General features: G+C 51.7%; 1 protein-coding gene across 3 annotated transcripts in view; it reads right to left on the bottom strand.

Moving 5' to 3' along the window:
- Positions 1-605: 605 nt before the first annotated feature.
- The window catches only part of ESRRB (estrogen related receptor beta), a gene marked incomplete at its 3' end in the record, with an annotated part of 107,896 nt that continues 93,439 nt past the window's right edge, over positions 606-15,062 (bottom strand). For all 3 annotated transcript variants that reach the window (XM_082618550.1, XM_082618548.1, XM_082618549.1), the window contains 2 exons: positions 6,874-7,143; positions 606-850 (listed from right to left, as the gene is read on the bottom strand). In XM_082618550.1, the coding sequence (XP_082474676.1) occupies positions 606-850; positions 6,874-7,143 (515 nt within the window). The remainder of the gene's footprint in view (positions 851-6,873; positions 7,144-15,062) is intronic.

The following is a 15,062-nucleotide window of genomic DNA, read 5'->3' as shown; positions in this document are numbered from 1 at the left end:
ACTCTCCTGATGGTGAGCCGGGCCTGGGAGCTTAGAGGAAGGATGGAGGGAGGGAGCCGTCTGGACTGTGGAAGGCGTAGGGCCTCTTGAGGGGCCCCACAGAACCCCAGAGTAGGCAGCACTGCTGCAAGAAAGTAACTGCCCTCTGGGAGAGGGAAACCTCCAGAAGGTACCCCACTTGAGTACGCCAGAGTCCTGGGCGCTAAGCACTGCCCACCCAGGCCATGGACAGAGGACAGGGGGGTCGGGCATGGGGTTAGGAAATGTATTATGTTAGTGATTTGGCAGGGAGAGGGGGCACTTCCTCGGTGGTCTCCAGCCTCAGGGGAGCCAGCTCTGGCCCAGGCCTCAGCGTTGCCCGTGGCGGAGGAAAAACATACCAAAGAAAAAGCCAGTTACAGGTGAGCCCCGCGCCCTGCCCTCCCATCCCCGTTCCCTAGCCCACAGCACCCAGGGCTCTGCACACAGCCAGGAGGCCAGGAGCCCCTTCCTCTGGGACTGCTCGCGGCCATGATACAGGACTTGAATGTTGAGGCTGGTGGCTGTGGAGGTCTCCCCGTCGGTTTGTCTGTCCTTGGGTGGGAGTCGGTCCTTGTGCCAGGCCATCAGACCTTGGCCTCCAGCATCTCCAGGAAGAGTTTGTGCATGGGCACCTTGCCTTGCAGTTTGATGCTGTAGAAGTGCTGCACGGCCTTGGCAGCTGTCTGCCGAAGCAGGGGCAGCGTCAGCAGCAACTTGCCCGTCCTCCGCGGCTCCTCGTGGCGCTGGCTCAGCTCGTAGTCCTGCAGCGCCTCATGCAGCAGGTCCTGCAGCTTCTGGACCGCCTCCAGATCCTCGATGTACATGGAATCTGTGGACACAAGGCAGAGCATCAGCGGGCGTGGCCGGAGAGCACTGCCCTGGGCGTGGGGGCCATGCCGGGGTCCTTGATCTCTGCTTTGGAGCCTTCCAAATCCTCGCTTTACAGAGAGAGAAACCCAGGCTCAGAGAGGTTAAGTTGCCAGTCTGAAGTCACAGAGGCCAATGACAGAGCTGTGGTTCACACCCAAGGAGAGATCTGGATCCATGGAGGACTTTTCTTGAGAACCCACCAAGAGGTGGCAGTGGAGACCCTGAAGGGCTGAAACACGAGCAGACCTGCCATCGTCCTGGAGGTGCCAGGTGGACTCTGGACCCAAACTGGTGGAATTGTAATCTTGCGTCCCTCACCTGCTAGCTCTGTGACTTTAGGCAAGTTGTTTAATTTCTCTGTGCCTCATTGTCCTAATTTTTGAAAAGAGATAATAGCCAGACCTACACCTCAAGAGGTTAAGTGAGTTAATATAGATCAAGGGCTTAAAACAGTACTTGTCACAAAATAAGTGCCCAGCTAGTGGTATCATCATCACCATCACCACCACCACCACCATCACCATCATCATTAACACCATCACCATCATCATCTTATCACCACCATCATCACCTTCATCATCATCGCCATCGCCACCATCATAACCGTCATGACCGTGATGATCATCATCATGATTTTTTTTTTTTTTTTTTTTTTTTGCGGTACGCGGGCCTCTCACTGTTGTGGCCTCTCCCATTGCGGAGCACAGGTTCTGGACGCACAGGCTCAGCGGCCATGGCTCACGGGCCCAGCCGCTCCGCAGCATGTGGGATCTTCCCGGACCGGGGCACGAACCCGTGTCCCCTGCATTGGCAGGCGGACTCTCAGCCACTGCGCCACCAGGGAAGCCCCATCATCATGATTATTATTGTTACTGCTTCCACTAGGCACCAGCTCAAGTCTTCAGTGCATTCACTAACCTTACAAAATAGCTGCCACAGTATACATACACAGATAAAGGGGCTGAGCTCTGTGTCTGGGTGCCCTGTGGTTGGGGATATGGGGGGACTAAGATAGCATGGCTGGACACATGGGGCACAGTGATGGAAGATGCTCTTGCGGGTTCTACAGAAACCTGGGGAGGGCTTTGGACTCAGGCTATGAACCTCAAATGAAATTTACCTAAATCCCAGAGGGGCAGGGAGGTGCCTGCTGACAGCTGGGTCTGAGCAGAAGCAAAGTAGAACCCACTTCATGGCCTTGGGGAAAATAACCAGCCCTCTTCTGAGGTGTCTTAAAGATATCAAGCCACCACCCTGAACTGCAGCCCCCAGGGCCTGCCAAAGGTGGGAGGGTAAGGGTGCCTGTGAATCAAGGGAACTTGAAGCTCTGGGTGGGTTGTCAAGGAAGACTGGGCAAATTTCCTGAATTCTTCAAAAAAAGCAGGGCAATTCCTTTGCATGCTGGGTTGGTTTAGATACCAGACTGCCAAGGGCAGTTGTACCAACTGGCTAACCCCAGTAATTCCCTCTGACATTTTGGATCCATACTCAGCCCATGCCTCCAAGTGTCCTGTCTCTTTTTCTTAGGAGAATAGCAGTAGAATGAGGTGGATAAGACTCTGGAGTCTCAGATGCTGTGTGACTTTGGCCAAGTTACTTAGGCTCTCTGAGATTGTTTCCTGTCTGTGAAATAGAGCAAATGAGAGTGCCTACCTCACAGGGTAGTGGCGAGGGGTAAATGAACTAGCACGTCATCAGGCACTAATAGATGCTGTTATTATCATTACTGTGAAAACTCAGACTGCGGGAGAGCGCTCTTGCAGGGCCGGCCCCATACCTAAGACTCCTCCACAATTTTCTGCTCCTTGTTACCAAGGCGGTGAGGACTCTTCCTTTGCCAGCTAGGGATGAAGCGTGGCTCCATTCCTACACTCTTGGCTGATTCCAGAGCGTGCAGCCAAGATGCACTAGTCCCTGTAAGGCTGGGACCTGGCCATCCAGATTCCTTGCCTCCTGCCGGTTTCCTCTCCCCACCACCCCACGCTCCCCAAGGAGGCCAAAATTGGCAGCTGCCTTCGACCAAAAATGAAATAAAATAACATTGGAAGATTAATTCCTTTGCAATCTATCAGCGAGTCTGTATCGATGGCATTGATAAACTGTTAATTACAAAATCAATGGCTATGAATTTTTTCTGCTGTCAGGGAGCCTTGGAGAGGCCGGGAGGTGGGGTGAAAGACAGCCAGCAGGCTCCGAGGGGGCGTGGTTTGGGGCCAAAGCCTCTGACCTGCTATCGCCCACTCAGCCTCCGCAGTGGCACCCGTGGTGGCCCTCGGGGCTGCCACCAGCACCACTCCAGTGATCTCCTAGCCCCTGTCTCTCCTCCAGCTAACACACTGTCTGCCTGGGTGACTGTCCTACCTCGCTGCTGGGGACAGGTCGCTCCTCCACAACCTTTCACGGCTCCCTATACTGACCCTATTCCACCCCACTCCCTTCAGAGTCCTGGAGCCTCTGCTCTGACACCAGCTCTTCTAGCCTAACCTCCAAACCAACAGTCCTGTTCTTTCTCTGTTTCCTGCCTGCATCTGATCGCTCCATGACGCAGCCAAGGCCTGAGGCATCACAAACTCCTCTTTTTCCACTTGGAGCTCTTGAATCTGCACAGAGCTGCAGGATGGCCTGGTAAATGCCCCTGGGGCAAGAAGTCCAGGGTCCCGGCACTTTGTCTCTCACGGCAAAGCACCTATTCAGGCAAAGCTTGATGCTAGCGGCAGCTCCTGCCGGGCTCCGTGGGTCCTCAGGTGTTTTGTATTTGTAGGTGTGTATGTCTGTGTGTGCGCATGTGCATGCGTGCATGTCTGTATGTATTGAGATCTAAGGCCAGAGCAGCTGGCAGAGCTAAAGAGTCCTCTGAAAGCTTGGCGTTGAGGAGTGGGTGGAGGCGACAGCTGAGTGGCCTCCTACCTCCTCACGTTCCTCTCCTGGCCCGGGCAAGCGTGAGCTCCGGGTCTCGTGAGAAGTGGTCAGGAGAGTCCAACATCCAGGAGGTGCCCTCCAGGGTCTGGGCAGCCTTGCTGCATCTCGCTGTGCTTGCCCTGTGTCCTCTGATTTCACTGGTCCCCTCTCCTCCTTGGCCCACCCAAACCCCCAGCCCCTCTACAACCGCTGATGACAATGCTTCCCTTGGAATAGGAGAGCGCAGGGAACTGTGATGGTGTGAAACTATCCTGCATGATATGTGATGATGGAGATTTGTCGTTGTGCATTTGTCAAAACTGATAGAACCAGACAACACAAAGAGTAAGCTCTGAAGGCAACTGTGGACTTTTGTTAATAATAATGTATCAGGATTGGCTCATTGGGCTTCCCTGATGGCACAGTGGTTAAGAATCCACCTGACAACGCAGGGGACATGGGTTCGAGCCTTGGTCTGGGAAGATCGCACATGCCACGGAGCAACTAAGCCCGTGCGCCACAGCTACTGAAGCCTGTGTGCCTAGAGCCCATGCTCCGCAACAAGAGAAGCCACTGCAGTGAGAAGCCCGCGCGCCACGACAAAGAGTAGCCTCTGCTCGCTGCAGCTAGAGAAAGCCAGCGTGCAGCAATGAAGACCCAATGCAGCCAAAAATAAATAAATAAATGAAACTTAAAAAAAAAAGCCGTCAGATTAAAAAAAAAATTGGCTCATTAATTGCAACAAATTACCACACTAACGCAAGATGTTAATGGGAATTGTGTACAGGGGCTGGGGAATGAAGGTGGGATGGTGTATGGAACTCTATATACCATCTGCTCAGGTATTCTGTCAATCTGAAACTGTACCAAAAGGAAAGCAACAGCATTAGCATTCTCTAGCAGACTACATTACAAGTTTGGAATCGAGGTGTGTGTAAATGGTCTCTACAGAAGTATGTAAAATATTTTTAACTCTTATTTTGCATTAGTTTTTTAATAAAAAGGATTTGAACTAAAAAAAAAAAAAAGCTTCCTTCTGTCTATTAGGTCACATTCCCTGGAAGCAGAGCCTGAGATGGGGGTTCGGGTGCATGGGATTTGTGGCGAGCGTGCTTTCAGGAGAAAGGAAGGTGAGGAGGCGGGATAGGGCGAGGGCGGGGCAAGCACGTAAGGATGCATGCAGCCTGGCTTGCGCCTGATCCCACTCCAGGAGTCCAGCCTTTGGTTGCCCTGTGTGGGTCCGCTCTTGGCTGAAGGCGCTTAGGGGGCGGGGGGGTTGGATATGTAACCCTCCAAGCAAGGCAGGTGAGGGTAGGTCTCTGGCGAAGGGGGCAGTTGTGTGCTATCAGCAGCAAACTTCAGCAGCTGGGGCACGGATGCACTAACCCAGTAAAGGGGGTCTGAGTGGGGCAGTGACAGCATGCCCTGTATTCTCTGTGAAGCCATTTGTTAGGGGACCAGCTGTCCCAGTTTTACAGGGACTGAGGCTTCCCAGGACATGGAACTTCCAGTGAAAGTGTGACAGCATTAAGCAAACTGGCTGGTTCCCCTATTTGTACCGTCTCCGCCTGGAGCCAGCTCTCTCTCTTCCATACACTGATAACACTTGTTTTCTCTAATGTTAATAATAATGATAATAATTAATATTGATTGAACATTTCCTCTAGGCCAGGCACTGGGCTCAGCGCATTATCTTCAGTCAATCATTTAAAAAAGTGCTTGGTGGGCTTCCCTGGTGGCACAGTGGTTGAGAGTCTGCCTGCCGATGCAGGGAACACGGGTTCGTGCCCCGGTCCGGGAAGATCCCACATGCCGTGGAGCGGCTGAGCCCGTGGGCCATGGCCACTGGGCCTGCGCGTCCGGAGCCTGTGCTCCGCAACGGGAGAGGCCACAACAGTGAGAGGCCCGCGTACCGCAAAAAAAAAAAAAAGTGCTTGGAGGAGGGATGAGGACATCCCCACTTTACACACAGGACCGAGCTACGGAAGGTTGCCAACTTGCCCAAGGTCACACTGCTACTAAGTATCAGAGCTAGAATTTGAACTTGGGTCCACTTTGAACTTGACTGAGATCTGAGCAATTGACTACTGCATGCGCCCAGCAGAATTATGTGTCTGCGCGCCTGACACTCTCTCTTTAGGACAGGGACCCTGCCTTTCTCCTTCTTCTGCAATCCCCCCCACAACCCCTGCACCTGGCCTGGTACCTGCAGAGTATGGACACAGGTTACATTCAAGCTCACTCACCTGCGTTACCAATGCCCAGCCCCTCTCCCCAGATAGTCTAGCCTAGAAGTTGGTGGGTGCTAAAAGAAATGGAGTGAAGCCTCCTTTTTAATGCCAGGAAAGTTTTCTCTCTTGGGCCTGAGCAATTTGAGTGGGAGATTCAAGGAGTGTGTAAAAGCTTGGAGTTGATTTTGGAATCAGAGGACCTTGGTTTGGGTCCTAGCTCTGTCTGACACTCTTTAACTGTGTGACCCTGGGCAATTTGCTTCACCTTTCCAAGCCCCTGTTTCCCCATTTGTAAAATGGGGTTAAAATAATAACTTTGCTCGTAGGCTTGATTGTAAGATGAAATCAGTTCATGGCTAATTGATTTAACAGACTGAGTACTTATTATATGCCAGGCATATTGTAAGCATAATTATATATAAATAAATCCCTTCCATAGTCTTCTGGGCTGGAGTCTTCTGGACTGTTTGTTGTTCCCATTTTACTGACGGAGAAACTGAGGCACAGAGTGAGGTGTGGCACAGACTTGCCCAAGTGGCAGGAACGGCATTTGACTCTTAGCAACCTGCCTCTATAATCTCTGCCCTTAACCCTGTGCTGATCTTCATGGCAAGGGCCCAGCAGAATGCCCTGTAAATCAAGGCCTTAGGAAATACTCAACCAATGCCAGCCTTCATCACCATCTCTTCAACTCCAGGCCACCCCTTGCACAATCTTTGGTGACAAGAAGCTCTGGCGTCTTCACACCATTCCTGCCCCTTACAGAGGTCCTGCTCGCAGGCCCCAGAGCTGTGCTCCCCAGGCCCGGAAGACCTCTTGGAGCTCCCCCTGAATGCCCCACACCCGCCCGTACCTGAGTTGGCCAGGGCCAGGGCCTTGAGCGTCACAAACTCCTCCTTCTCCACCTTGAGCTTCTTGTACCTGCGCACCAGCTGTAGGATGGCCCGGTAGAGCTCCAGCAGTCCCGCGAGGCGGGAGTTCTCCTCGTCCATGATGTAATCCTCAGCGTACACCAGCTTGTCGTCGTAGGGCAGCGAGCGGTACACGATGCCCAGGATGAGGATCTCCATCCAGGCACTCTGCAGCAGACTCATCTGGTCCCCCAGAGAGAGGTTGGAGAAGCCTGCAGGAAGAGGGGGCAAGCAGGGCAGCAGAGGTCAGGTGGGCAGGCCAGGGGCCTCCCTGGGGCTGGTGGGGAACCTCTGGATCCTGCCCCTCCCTTTTATCTGCTGGTCTCATTGTCCTTCCCTTGGTGAATGAGTCAGACATGGAATTCATGGAGAAGACTTAACAAAACAAGAGCTGCGTCAATGTTGACAGTTGTTATTATCATTATTATTGTTAGTTCTATGGTATTTTTCGAATGTGCAGAGAGGCTTTTTGATCAATTAAATGCATTTGTAATTTAAGGAGTTACTGAATTCATAGTAGAATCAGGAGGTGGCAGTATAGGGTGCCCTCCACTCAGAGGAGTTTCCATATCCCCCTCTCTGCTCAGTGCAGGGGAGGCTTTAGTGCTTTAGAGCGACGCCTGACCTCAATGCAGAGTCTCAGCTGTGCCCAGACCCAGGAGCCCAACCAGGAACGAGGAGGAATCAGCTGTTCCCGGCCAGTGGCCACAGCCTGGGGCTGCTAAGAGCTCAAGAGCGCCCAGGGTCAGGGGGCACTTTCTCACAGGCAGCCTGTCCTCCCAGAGGTCAGACCCCCACTGGCCTGGCCATCACTCTCCACCTAACAATGACCCAAGCAGTCCTGTATTCTGTGAGCTTGGATCATGGGTGTTTCCCCCTCCCTACTACCAAGGAGGCTGAGTTCAGAGTGAAAGAAGGATGGGGGCGGGGCGGCTCCAGAATTACGACACTGTCTTGTTCAGTGTGCTCTGGAGATTGCCTGGGCTTGAATCCCGATCTGCGTTTACGACCTGTAGGCTGACCTTGTAAGAGCTGTGCTACTTCCCCAAACCTCAGCTTCCTCATCTATGAAATGGGTATAACAGTAGTGCCTGCTTCAGAGAGTCACTGTGAGGTCTAAATGAGACCATGATTACAAAACATACATTTACTGAGCTCTTATGAGAATGACACACTGGAACTGTATTATACATGCACTTAACTTAGGTAAAGTCAATGAACATCTTGATTTAAGAGAAAGAAAAGAAAAAGGAAGGAAGGAAGGGAGGGAGCAGTGAGGGAAGCAGGGAGGGAGGAGAGTTGATTTTTAAATATCTTGGTCACTAAACACAAGGCAGTAACTTCAACCAGAAACTCAGAGATGGGTTCCAAGACTGACCACACCAGATGTACCAAAAAGGAAAGGTATCCACACAGCCATCGCACTATGAACCCGTCACGGACAACTGAAATTAAGGGAGCTCCACGGGTACTTCTGCTTACGTAGGACTCTTTACTTGCTGACCTAGAACCTAACCCCACTTAGATGCGGTGCTCTGACTCGGGGTGCGGTGAGGATGAACAGAGATGGCCGTGGGAAGCGCCTGGCGCCTCCCCCTGCACGCGGCTGGTGCTCAGCCCACGTGACCGAGGAGGGTAGTGATGGCCGTAGCTGTTACTATTACTGTTGTGGTGGTGGTGGTTAGCATGCTATTGACGTGATGCTTCTCCCCTGCCCCTAGACTGGAGGCCGGGGGCGGTCCCGAGCCTCTGGATTGGCCCGTCCCTCTGGGTTTCCTTGGAGTCTATTCCACCCTCATCTGCTGTCCTCTGTCTCTAAAAGCCACTGTCCCTCCCTGTTTTCCAACCAGCGCAACAACCAGTGTCCAACTGTAAGGGGCATCCAGGGGAGGAAGCCCCGCTTCGCTCAGCAGGTACCCCTTTCCCAGGAAACACCCTTTTTAGTCTGACTATCACAGTTCGCAGGCCGACCTGTACAACCCGGACCTGGGATCACCACCAGGCTGCTGGCATCCCCGGGTGATCGCCCACAGAGCTGGAGCGATTATACTGCCGACACGGGGTGAGCGTGGATTGATGCGCCTTCTCGGGGGAGAGGCTGTGGCACAGAGGGGTCAGGTGCTCATGTGTTGTCATCCAGATCCCAGAGTGGGAGCGGGTGTGGGCTGCCCGTGGTGGCGGGGAGAGCCGGGTGGTAATGAAAGATAGATAGAAATGGACATCCAATTTCCCTTATCGGGCCTCTGAGCAGGAGAGGCCTGGGGCGACATTAATTAACAGATACCAATCAGCCAGCACGGGGGGTGTGTGTACGTAGGGACGTGTGGGACTGCGCTGGGGGTGCGGGTCTGAAGGCAGACAGACTGGGAGGGAAGATGTAGGAGGTGGACGGGGCAAAATTAATAGACAATTGAATTGGAAGGTGGCAGAGAGGGAGGGTGAGGTAGGAGCTAGGCTTCTGGAAACGAAAGACAAAAGATTCACGAGAGGCTCACGGCTAGAAGGACATGAGCAACACGCTCTGCCCCCTTGTTCACGCCCCACATACTTTCTGAGCACCTACTAAGTGCCAGGCCCTGTGCTAGGCACCAGGGACAGAAGGGCCAGCTGGAACCAGAGCCGATCCCTGCCTTCAAGAGCTCAGTCAAAGCCACACCCCAAGTTACGGCGTGTCCCCATGAGGTTACAGCTGTAAGAAGAGCTCCAGTGAGATGAAGGGCTGAGAACATGCAACGGGGGAATTTGGCCCAAATGAGAGAGTCCGGGGGACTCTGCAGAAGAGGAGACTTTGGGGCTGAGCTCTGAAGGGCGAGGTGGAGCCCTGAAGGGGTGTGTCTGCACGAACCGCTGTCATTCCTGTGCCCCGGGCTCCCGGGAGTACAGGCACCAAGCCGCTCAGCTTCCGAGCCCCACTGCCAAGCGCCCAGCCTGGTGCCAAGGGGCCCCACAAACATTCCTGGCACAGAGGCGAGAATGGACAGGTGCCACCAGGCCTCGACTCCTGGGTGACGAGAAGATGGGCCAGAAGAACATAGTTGGACCCACTTAGTCCTCTAGACATGAGTCCGGATTTAGCTGCCTTTGCTTATCATGCCTGAGTCAGAGGCAGGCCTACAGGGCAGGTCGGTGGCAGAGGGTGCAGTGGAGGGGGGATGGAGCACCTTGGGGATGTGGGACCACCACCTGAGGGTGTCCTGAGGCCTGTGTGCACACCCCTCGCTAGGCTGGTTTGAGGAGTGACTCAGCCCCTGACTCTTCTCTTCTTCCTTGAGCTTCTTCAGAGGATCTAGAAATAGCTTTGAAAATCCAGGTGCACACCCCAAAGTGCTGCGCAGCAGATAGAGGCTGCTTGGTTTTGTGCAAGGTCAGGAGGGAAATATTGGATATTTTCTAATATTTGAAATAGCTCAAATATTTTCTGATGTTTGACAAAAGAAACACAAGAAGGAAAAATGAGAAATAAAAATTATCTCTAGGAGAAAGGAGGGGGAGGGGATGGGGATGGAGGTGAGAGTTCTGCCTACGCGTTTTTGTCTAGTTTTGGCTTTTGAACCTGTCTGTGTTGAAGAAGTGACATTAAATCAAGCGTAACATAAAAGGTATTCTCCCTTCGACCTAGCAATCTCACTGCTAAGAATTTCTCCTAGAAAGAAAAGTATGCATAAACATACAAAGATAAATGTGAAAAGGCTGTTTGTTAGATCTGTTTGTAACGACCCAAAGCAGGCGACAACCTAAATGTAACCAATGTACTATATGTACTTATTATATAAATGTAATAAAATGTAATTATTAGCTAGGTGAATGGAACAGTAGAAGCCACTAGAGAGGATAAGGAAGAACCATGAATGTGGATGTAGAAAGATACTCACAGCCCAAGAAAGATGTTAACTGTTAAGGGCACAGATGCCAGAGCCAGCCTGTCTGTTGGAATCTTAGCCCTGCTGACCACTGGCTGTGACCCTGGACACATTTTCTGTGCCCCAGTTTCCTCATCTGTAAAATGGGAATAATAATAGTACTTACCTCATTGGGTTGTTTGGATTAAATGAGCTAACGTGTGGACCGCTTAGAACACGGCTTAGCATATAGTAAATGCTACTATTTCATATAACTAAATGCAAAAAGCAGAGTGTAAAGCAGTGTTATAGTATGAACGATCGCAGGGAGGGGACACACACACAGTGGCTACACACATACACAGATTCCCAGAGTGAGGCTTAAGAAAGATGGGTATTTGGAACACATCACTCCCACCCCTCTGCCACATCTTTACTGGAAGCACATATTCTTTCTTTTATTAAACCCAAACAAAGGAGCTGAAGCACTCCTCCCTGCCCTTCAGCAATGCACCCTTCACTTCTGCGTTCCTGGGCTGGGCTGGGTCTCCTCCATCAGCTGATCAGCAATTCTGGGGCAGAGGGGCTGCTGGGAGAGGCTATGTGTGGCCCGTGCCCCTGGGGCTCTCCCAGCTGGCTGCCTACTCCCACCTCTCCCACCTTGAGCTCTGCTGCCCCCGGAAAGTTGCTTTATCTGCACCAACTGATCTAATAACATTCAGGCTCTTCCCAAGCCCCCATCCCCCAGTGATTTGACAGCATGAGCTTCTAGAATTTAAAAAAAAAAAAAAAAAAAGAGCACATAATTTGTGGCAAGTGGAGTTCATAATCTGTTAATTTATTATCGTTGCTGTCGACCTGGAGGGCCATTAGCAGAGGTAATAAAGGGAGATGTAATTATAGGATCGGAGGCCACTCCAGACACAGCTGTTGTCACTCGGCAGCCCATATTTCATCGGCCGCTGGTGTTCTTCTCTCCCCAGTGTGAGCCAGACGGTGGCTTCCTGGTAGCAGGGTCTCTGAGGGACCCTCCGCTAGGAGGCCTCTGGGGGGGGTTCCCCTGGAGAGGCCGTGCACATGTCAGCCTGGGCTGGGCAGGGCCAGCTGGAGGAGGCTGTCCTGGCTGGGGCACCCTCGGGGCTGCCTGGGCTGGGAGGATAACACCTAATAACATCTGCAGGCTGCAATTCATCAAGTGATACCCACTGCCTGTGAATGTTTGTTGCCTCTTGTTCTAATCTCTCGCTCATGGGCAATAAGAGGTGGACACTCTAAAGACTTGGGCTTGTTCTCTGGGCAGCCCAATACTTGGAAAATTCAACTCAAGGGAAAAGCCTATGTTGGGGTGGGCAACTTCAGGCTGACTCAAACAAAAGAGTGGCTGCTGTTCTGGGGGAATCACAAGCAGCCCCAGCTTTCCCACGGAACTCACCCTTGCAAAAGTATCCTGTGTGTTCAGTAATATGGGGAAAAGGGAGGGGAGTGCTGGGAATGAGTTCATGCTCAAATGAGCCTTCCTTCCGGCTAAGCTGGCCACTCAGTGCCCGCATGGATATGTCCGCTTCTGTGCACAGCACTTAATGTCCTTCTGGACTTTTCCTCCATGGCCACTTGCCCATCAATCCTGAAGGCCTAACTCCTGTTCTACTCTCTCCCCCGAAGCCTGTGGCATCCCTCCTGCCTCTGCTCTCCATTTTGTGGTTCTTCCTGCTGCATTCTAACTAAGCATCTGCCTTCTCACGTGTGAGATACAGGAGGTGGGAAATGGGTGGGTAGAGAGGAAACAAGATTGGCCGTGGGGGGATAACTGTTGAAGCAGGGTAATGGGGAGGTTCATCATACTCTTTGGTCTACCTTTGTTTGAAATGTGCCATGAAAAAAGTTTTGTTTTGTTTTGTTTTTTAATTATCTAACCTATTCCCAAATGAGACCCTTAGGGCAGCAATTAATCTAATTCTTTAGATGGGCCACAACTCCCAGCAAGAGAGTTTACATACAGTTATTGCTCAATAAATGCACGCAAAAGCAAGTAAGAAGCACCCTCTGTGTGCCAGGCTCTGGATTAGACGATACTGAGGCATGAAATGTGGTATCCTGTGCTTAATTTAGGGCAGCGGCTTGGGCTCCTCTCCAGAGCTCTAACCTGAGCCGTCTAAAGAAACCAAGCCAGTCCTTCTGTCTGTCCAGGGACCAAGATGGACAGTTGCCGACAGAAGCCCCAGGGTGGGGCCCTAGCTTGTATCCTCCCCACTCAACCTGCCCTCTTTCTCATGCTCTTTCTCATTCTCTGACCAGGTCTTCAGATAGGTTTTCCATCTAATCTGAGATGGGATTAAGTCAATTAGTTTAACTATATCAGGCACTTGATTATGTCATCACCCTTAATATGAGGTTTACATGCAGTAGCAGGAGACCCTATTAATTAATTTTACCTTAAACTCTAGAAGGTCAGGCCCAAATAATTCAGCATGCAAATGTATGCAAAATAGGCAAATTAGCATTTGAGACAGACAAATGAGCCCCTATGTTTATTTTATTTTTTAAGCAAAAAGAATTCAGCTTTGGACAAGGAGAAATGATGATGTGAAAGGAGGCTTTTAATACCATTAGCAGCGACAACGACCACGGTCACAGTCTCCGCCATTTATCAGGTGCCCACTCTGTGCGGGGCCTGGGCTAAGCGAGCCAGGTCCTCCCAGCAACCCAGTGAGGGAGGCTCTACTACTCACAGGTGGGGACCCTGACGCACAGAAAAATGAAGCATCTCGCACAGAGCCAGTAAGGACAGAGCTGGGATGAGAGGCCAGGTCTGCCTGAATCCAAAGTCTGTGCCCTCAGCAACCATTCTGCTCTGCCCACTGCCCTCTTGGTTGGGCACAGACGGGAGGTGGGGCTGGGAGATGAGAAGGAAAATGGGTGCAAGGGAGGCACTGCCTTCTGGTTCTACTCTATCCCCTGGGGGTTACTGTGGGCATGAGGTGGTAGAAGAAGCAGGCAGTGACCCACGGGCCCGCCAGGAGCCACTCCTGAGCCGTGGCTGCGATGCAGCCTGGAAGAGGAGTGTGTGATGGGAAGGGGGTGTGTGCAGGGGGAGCTGTGCCTAACTTGGCCCTGGGTTAGTGGAGCAATCCAGGCTGAGGTGTCTTAAGCAGTGGCCTGACCCCACAATGGTGCTGAATCAGCGCAGGGCAGATTCAAAAACTACTGAGTGTGTAATCCCAAGAGGCTGAGCTCCTTAGTAAGGGCGCTCCAGCCCAGATCCCCAGGGAGCCCACCCGTGAGTCAGGGAGTCCCTGTGGAAGCAATTCTAGGCTTCCTGCCAGCTAAGTGACACCAGCACCCCCTCTGAGCCGTTGTCCGCAGGAAGGCTCCTTCCTGTAAGCTGTGCCCATAACATCTTACATAAGGACTTTCTGACTTGCCCCAGTCAACTGTGGGCCTTGGCATCTAAAGTTTCAGACACCTTTGCTACATAACCATGCATGCTGTATTCATCTTTCAGAGCCGGTGGCAAACACAAAAAGGATCGAGAGACAGGAAGATAAACTGTCCCACATTACAAAGCTAGGAAGAATCTGAGTCCATGGTAGGTCACTGCCAGAGAAGAACAGGATGTCTCCCCGACCCTATAAGCCAAGCTGTTAGAACCGCAAAGGAATAAACTGCACAGACTTTAGAAAGCCCCCCCAAGAAGGGTGTAATGCAGAACATGTGGGTATCGGAGTCTACATAATCAGCTCCCTCCCTTTATCCAGAATGAAAAAGACTGAAAGAGGGGTTTGGGGTCACATGCAATGAAGAGAAGTCCGGATCACCCAAAACACATTCGTAACATGTACTCTTCATGCCAGAAATGATCTTAAAATCATAGAATCCAAACTAAGAGACGGGCCTCCCTTAAGATCAGGCAAATGGCAAGGGTGAGCATGCAGCTGACGTCAGGATGTGCCAGAGCATCATACACACGCTCGCATTTCATCCCCACATCAAAGCCCATGAAGGAGGTACTGCTGGTATTTCCTGTTTGCAGAGAGGTCGGGTGACCTGCCTTGGGTTACACAGCTAGCAAATTGCAGACCCAGAACCTGAATTCCAGTCTGATTCCAAAGTGCGTGTTCTTAACCACTCCACTTCACCTGCCTCTACTAGGAAACAAGAGAGTCAATCCCTCTTCTGTGTTGCTTTCTAGTATATTTCCAAGAAGATTTAGGATAAAACCCTGTTCTTTGGCCTTTAAGGATTCAAAGAACCTGCTCTGATTATTACCTATTGTAGAAGCAATCATACCCCTG

The sequence above is a fragment of the Mesoplodon mirus genome, assembly GCF_964341445.2.
Source record: "Mesoplodon mirus genome assembly, chromosome: 4".
NCBI lineage: Eukaryota > Metazoa > Chordata > Mammalia > Artiodactyla > Ziphiidae > Mesoplodon > Mesoplodon mirus.
This window is presented reverse-complemented; position numbering and strand designations above follow the sequence as displayed.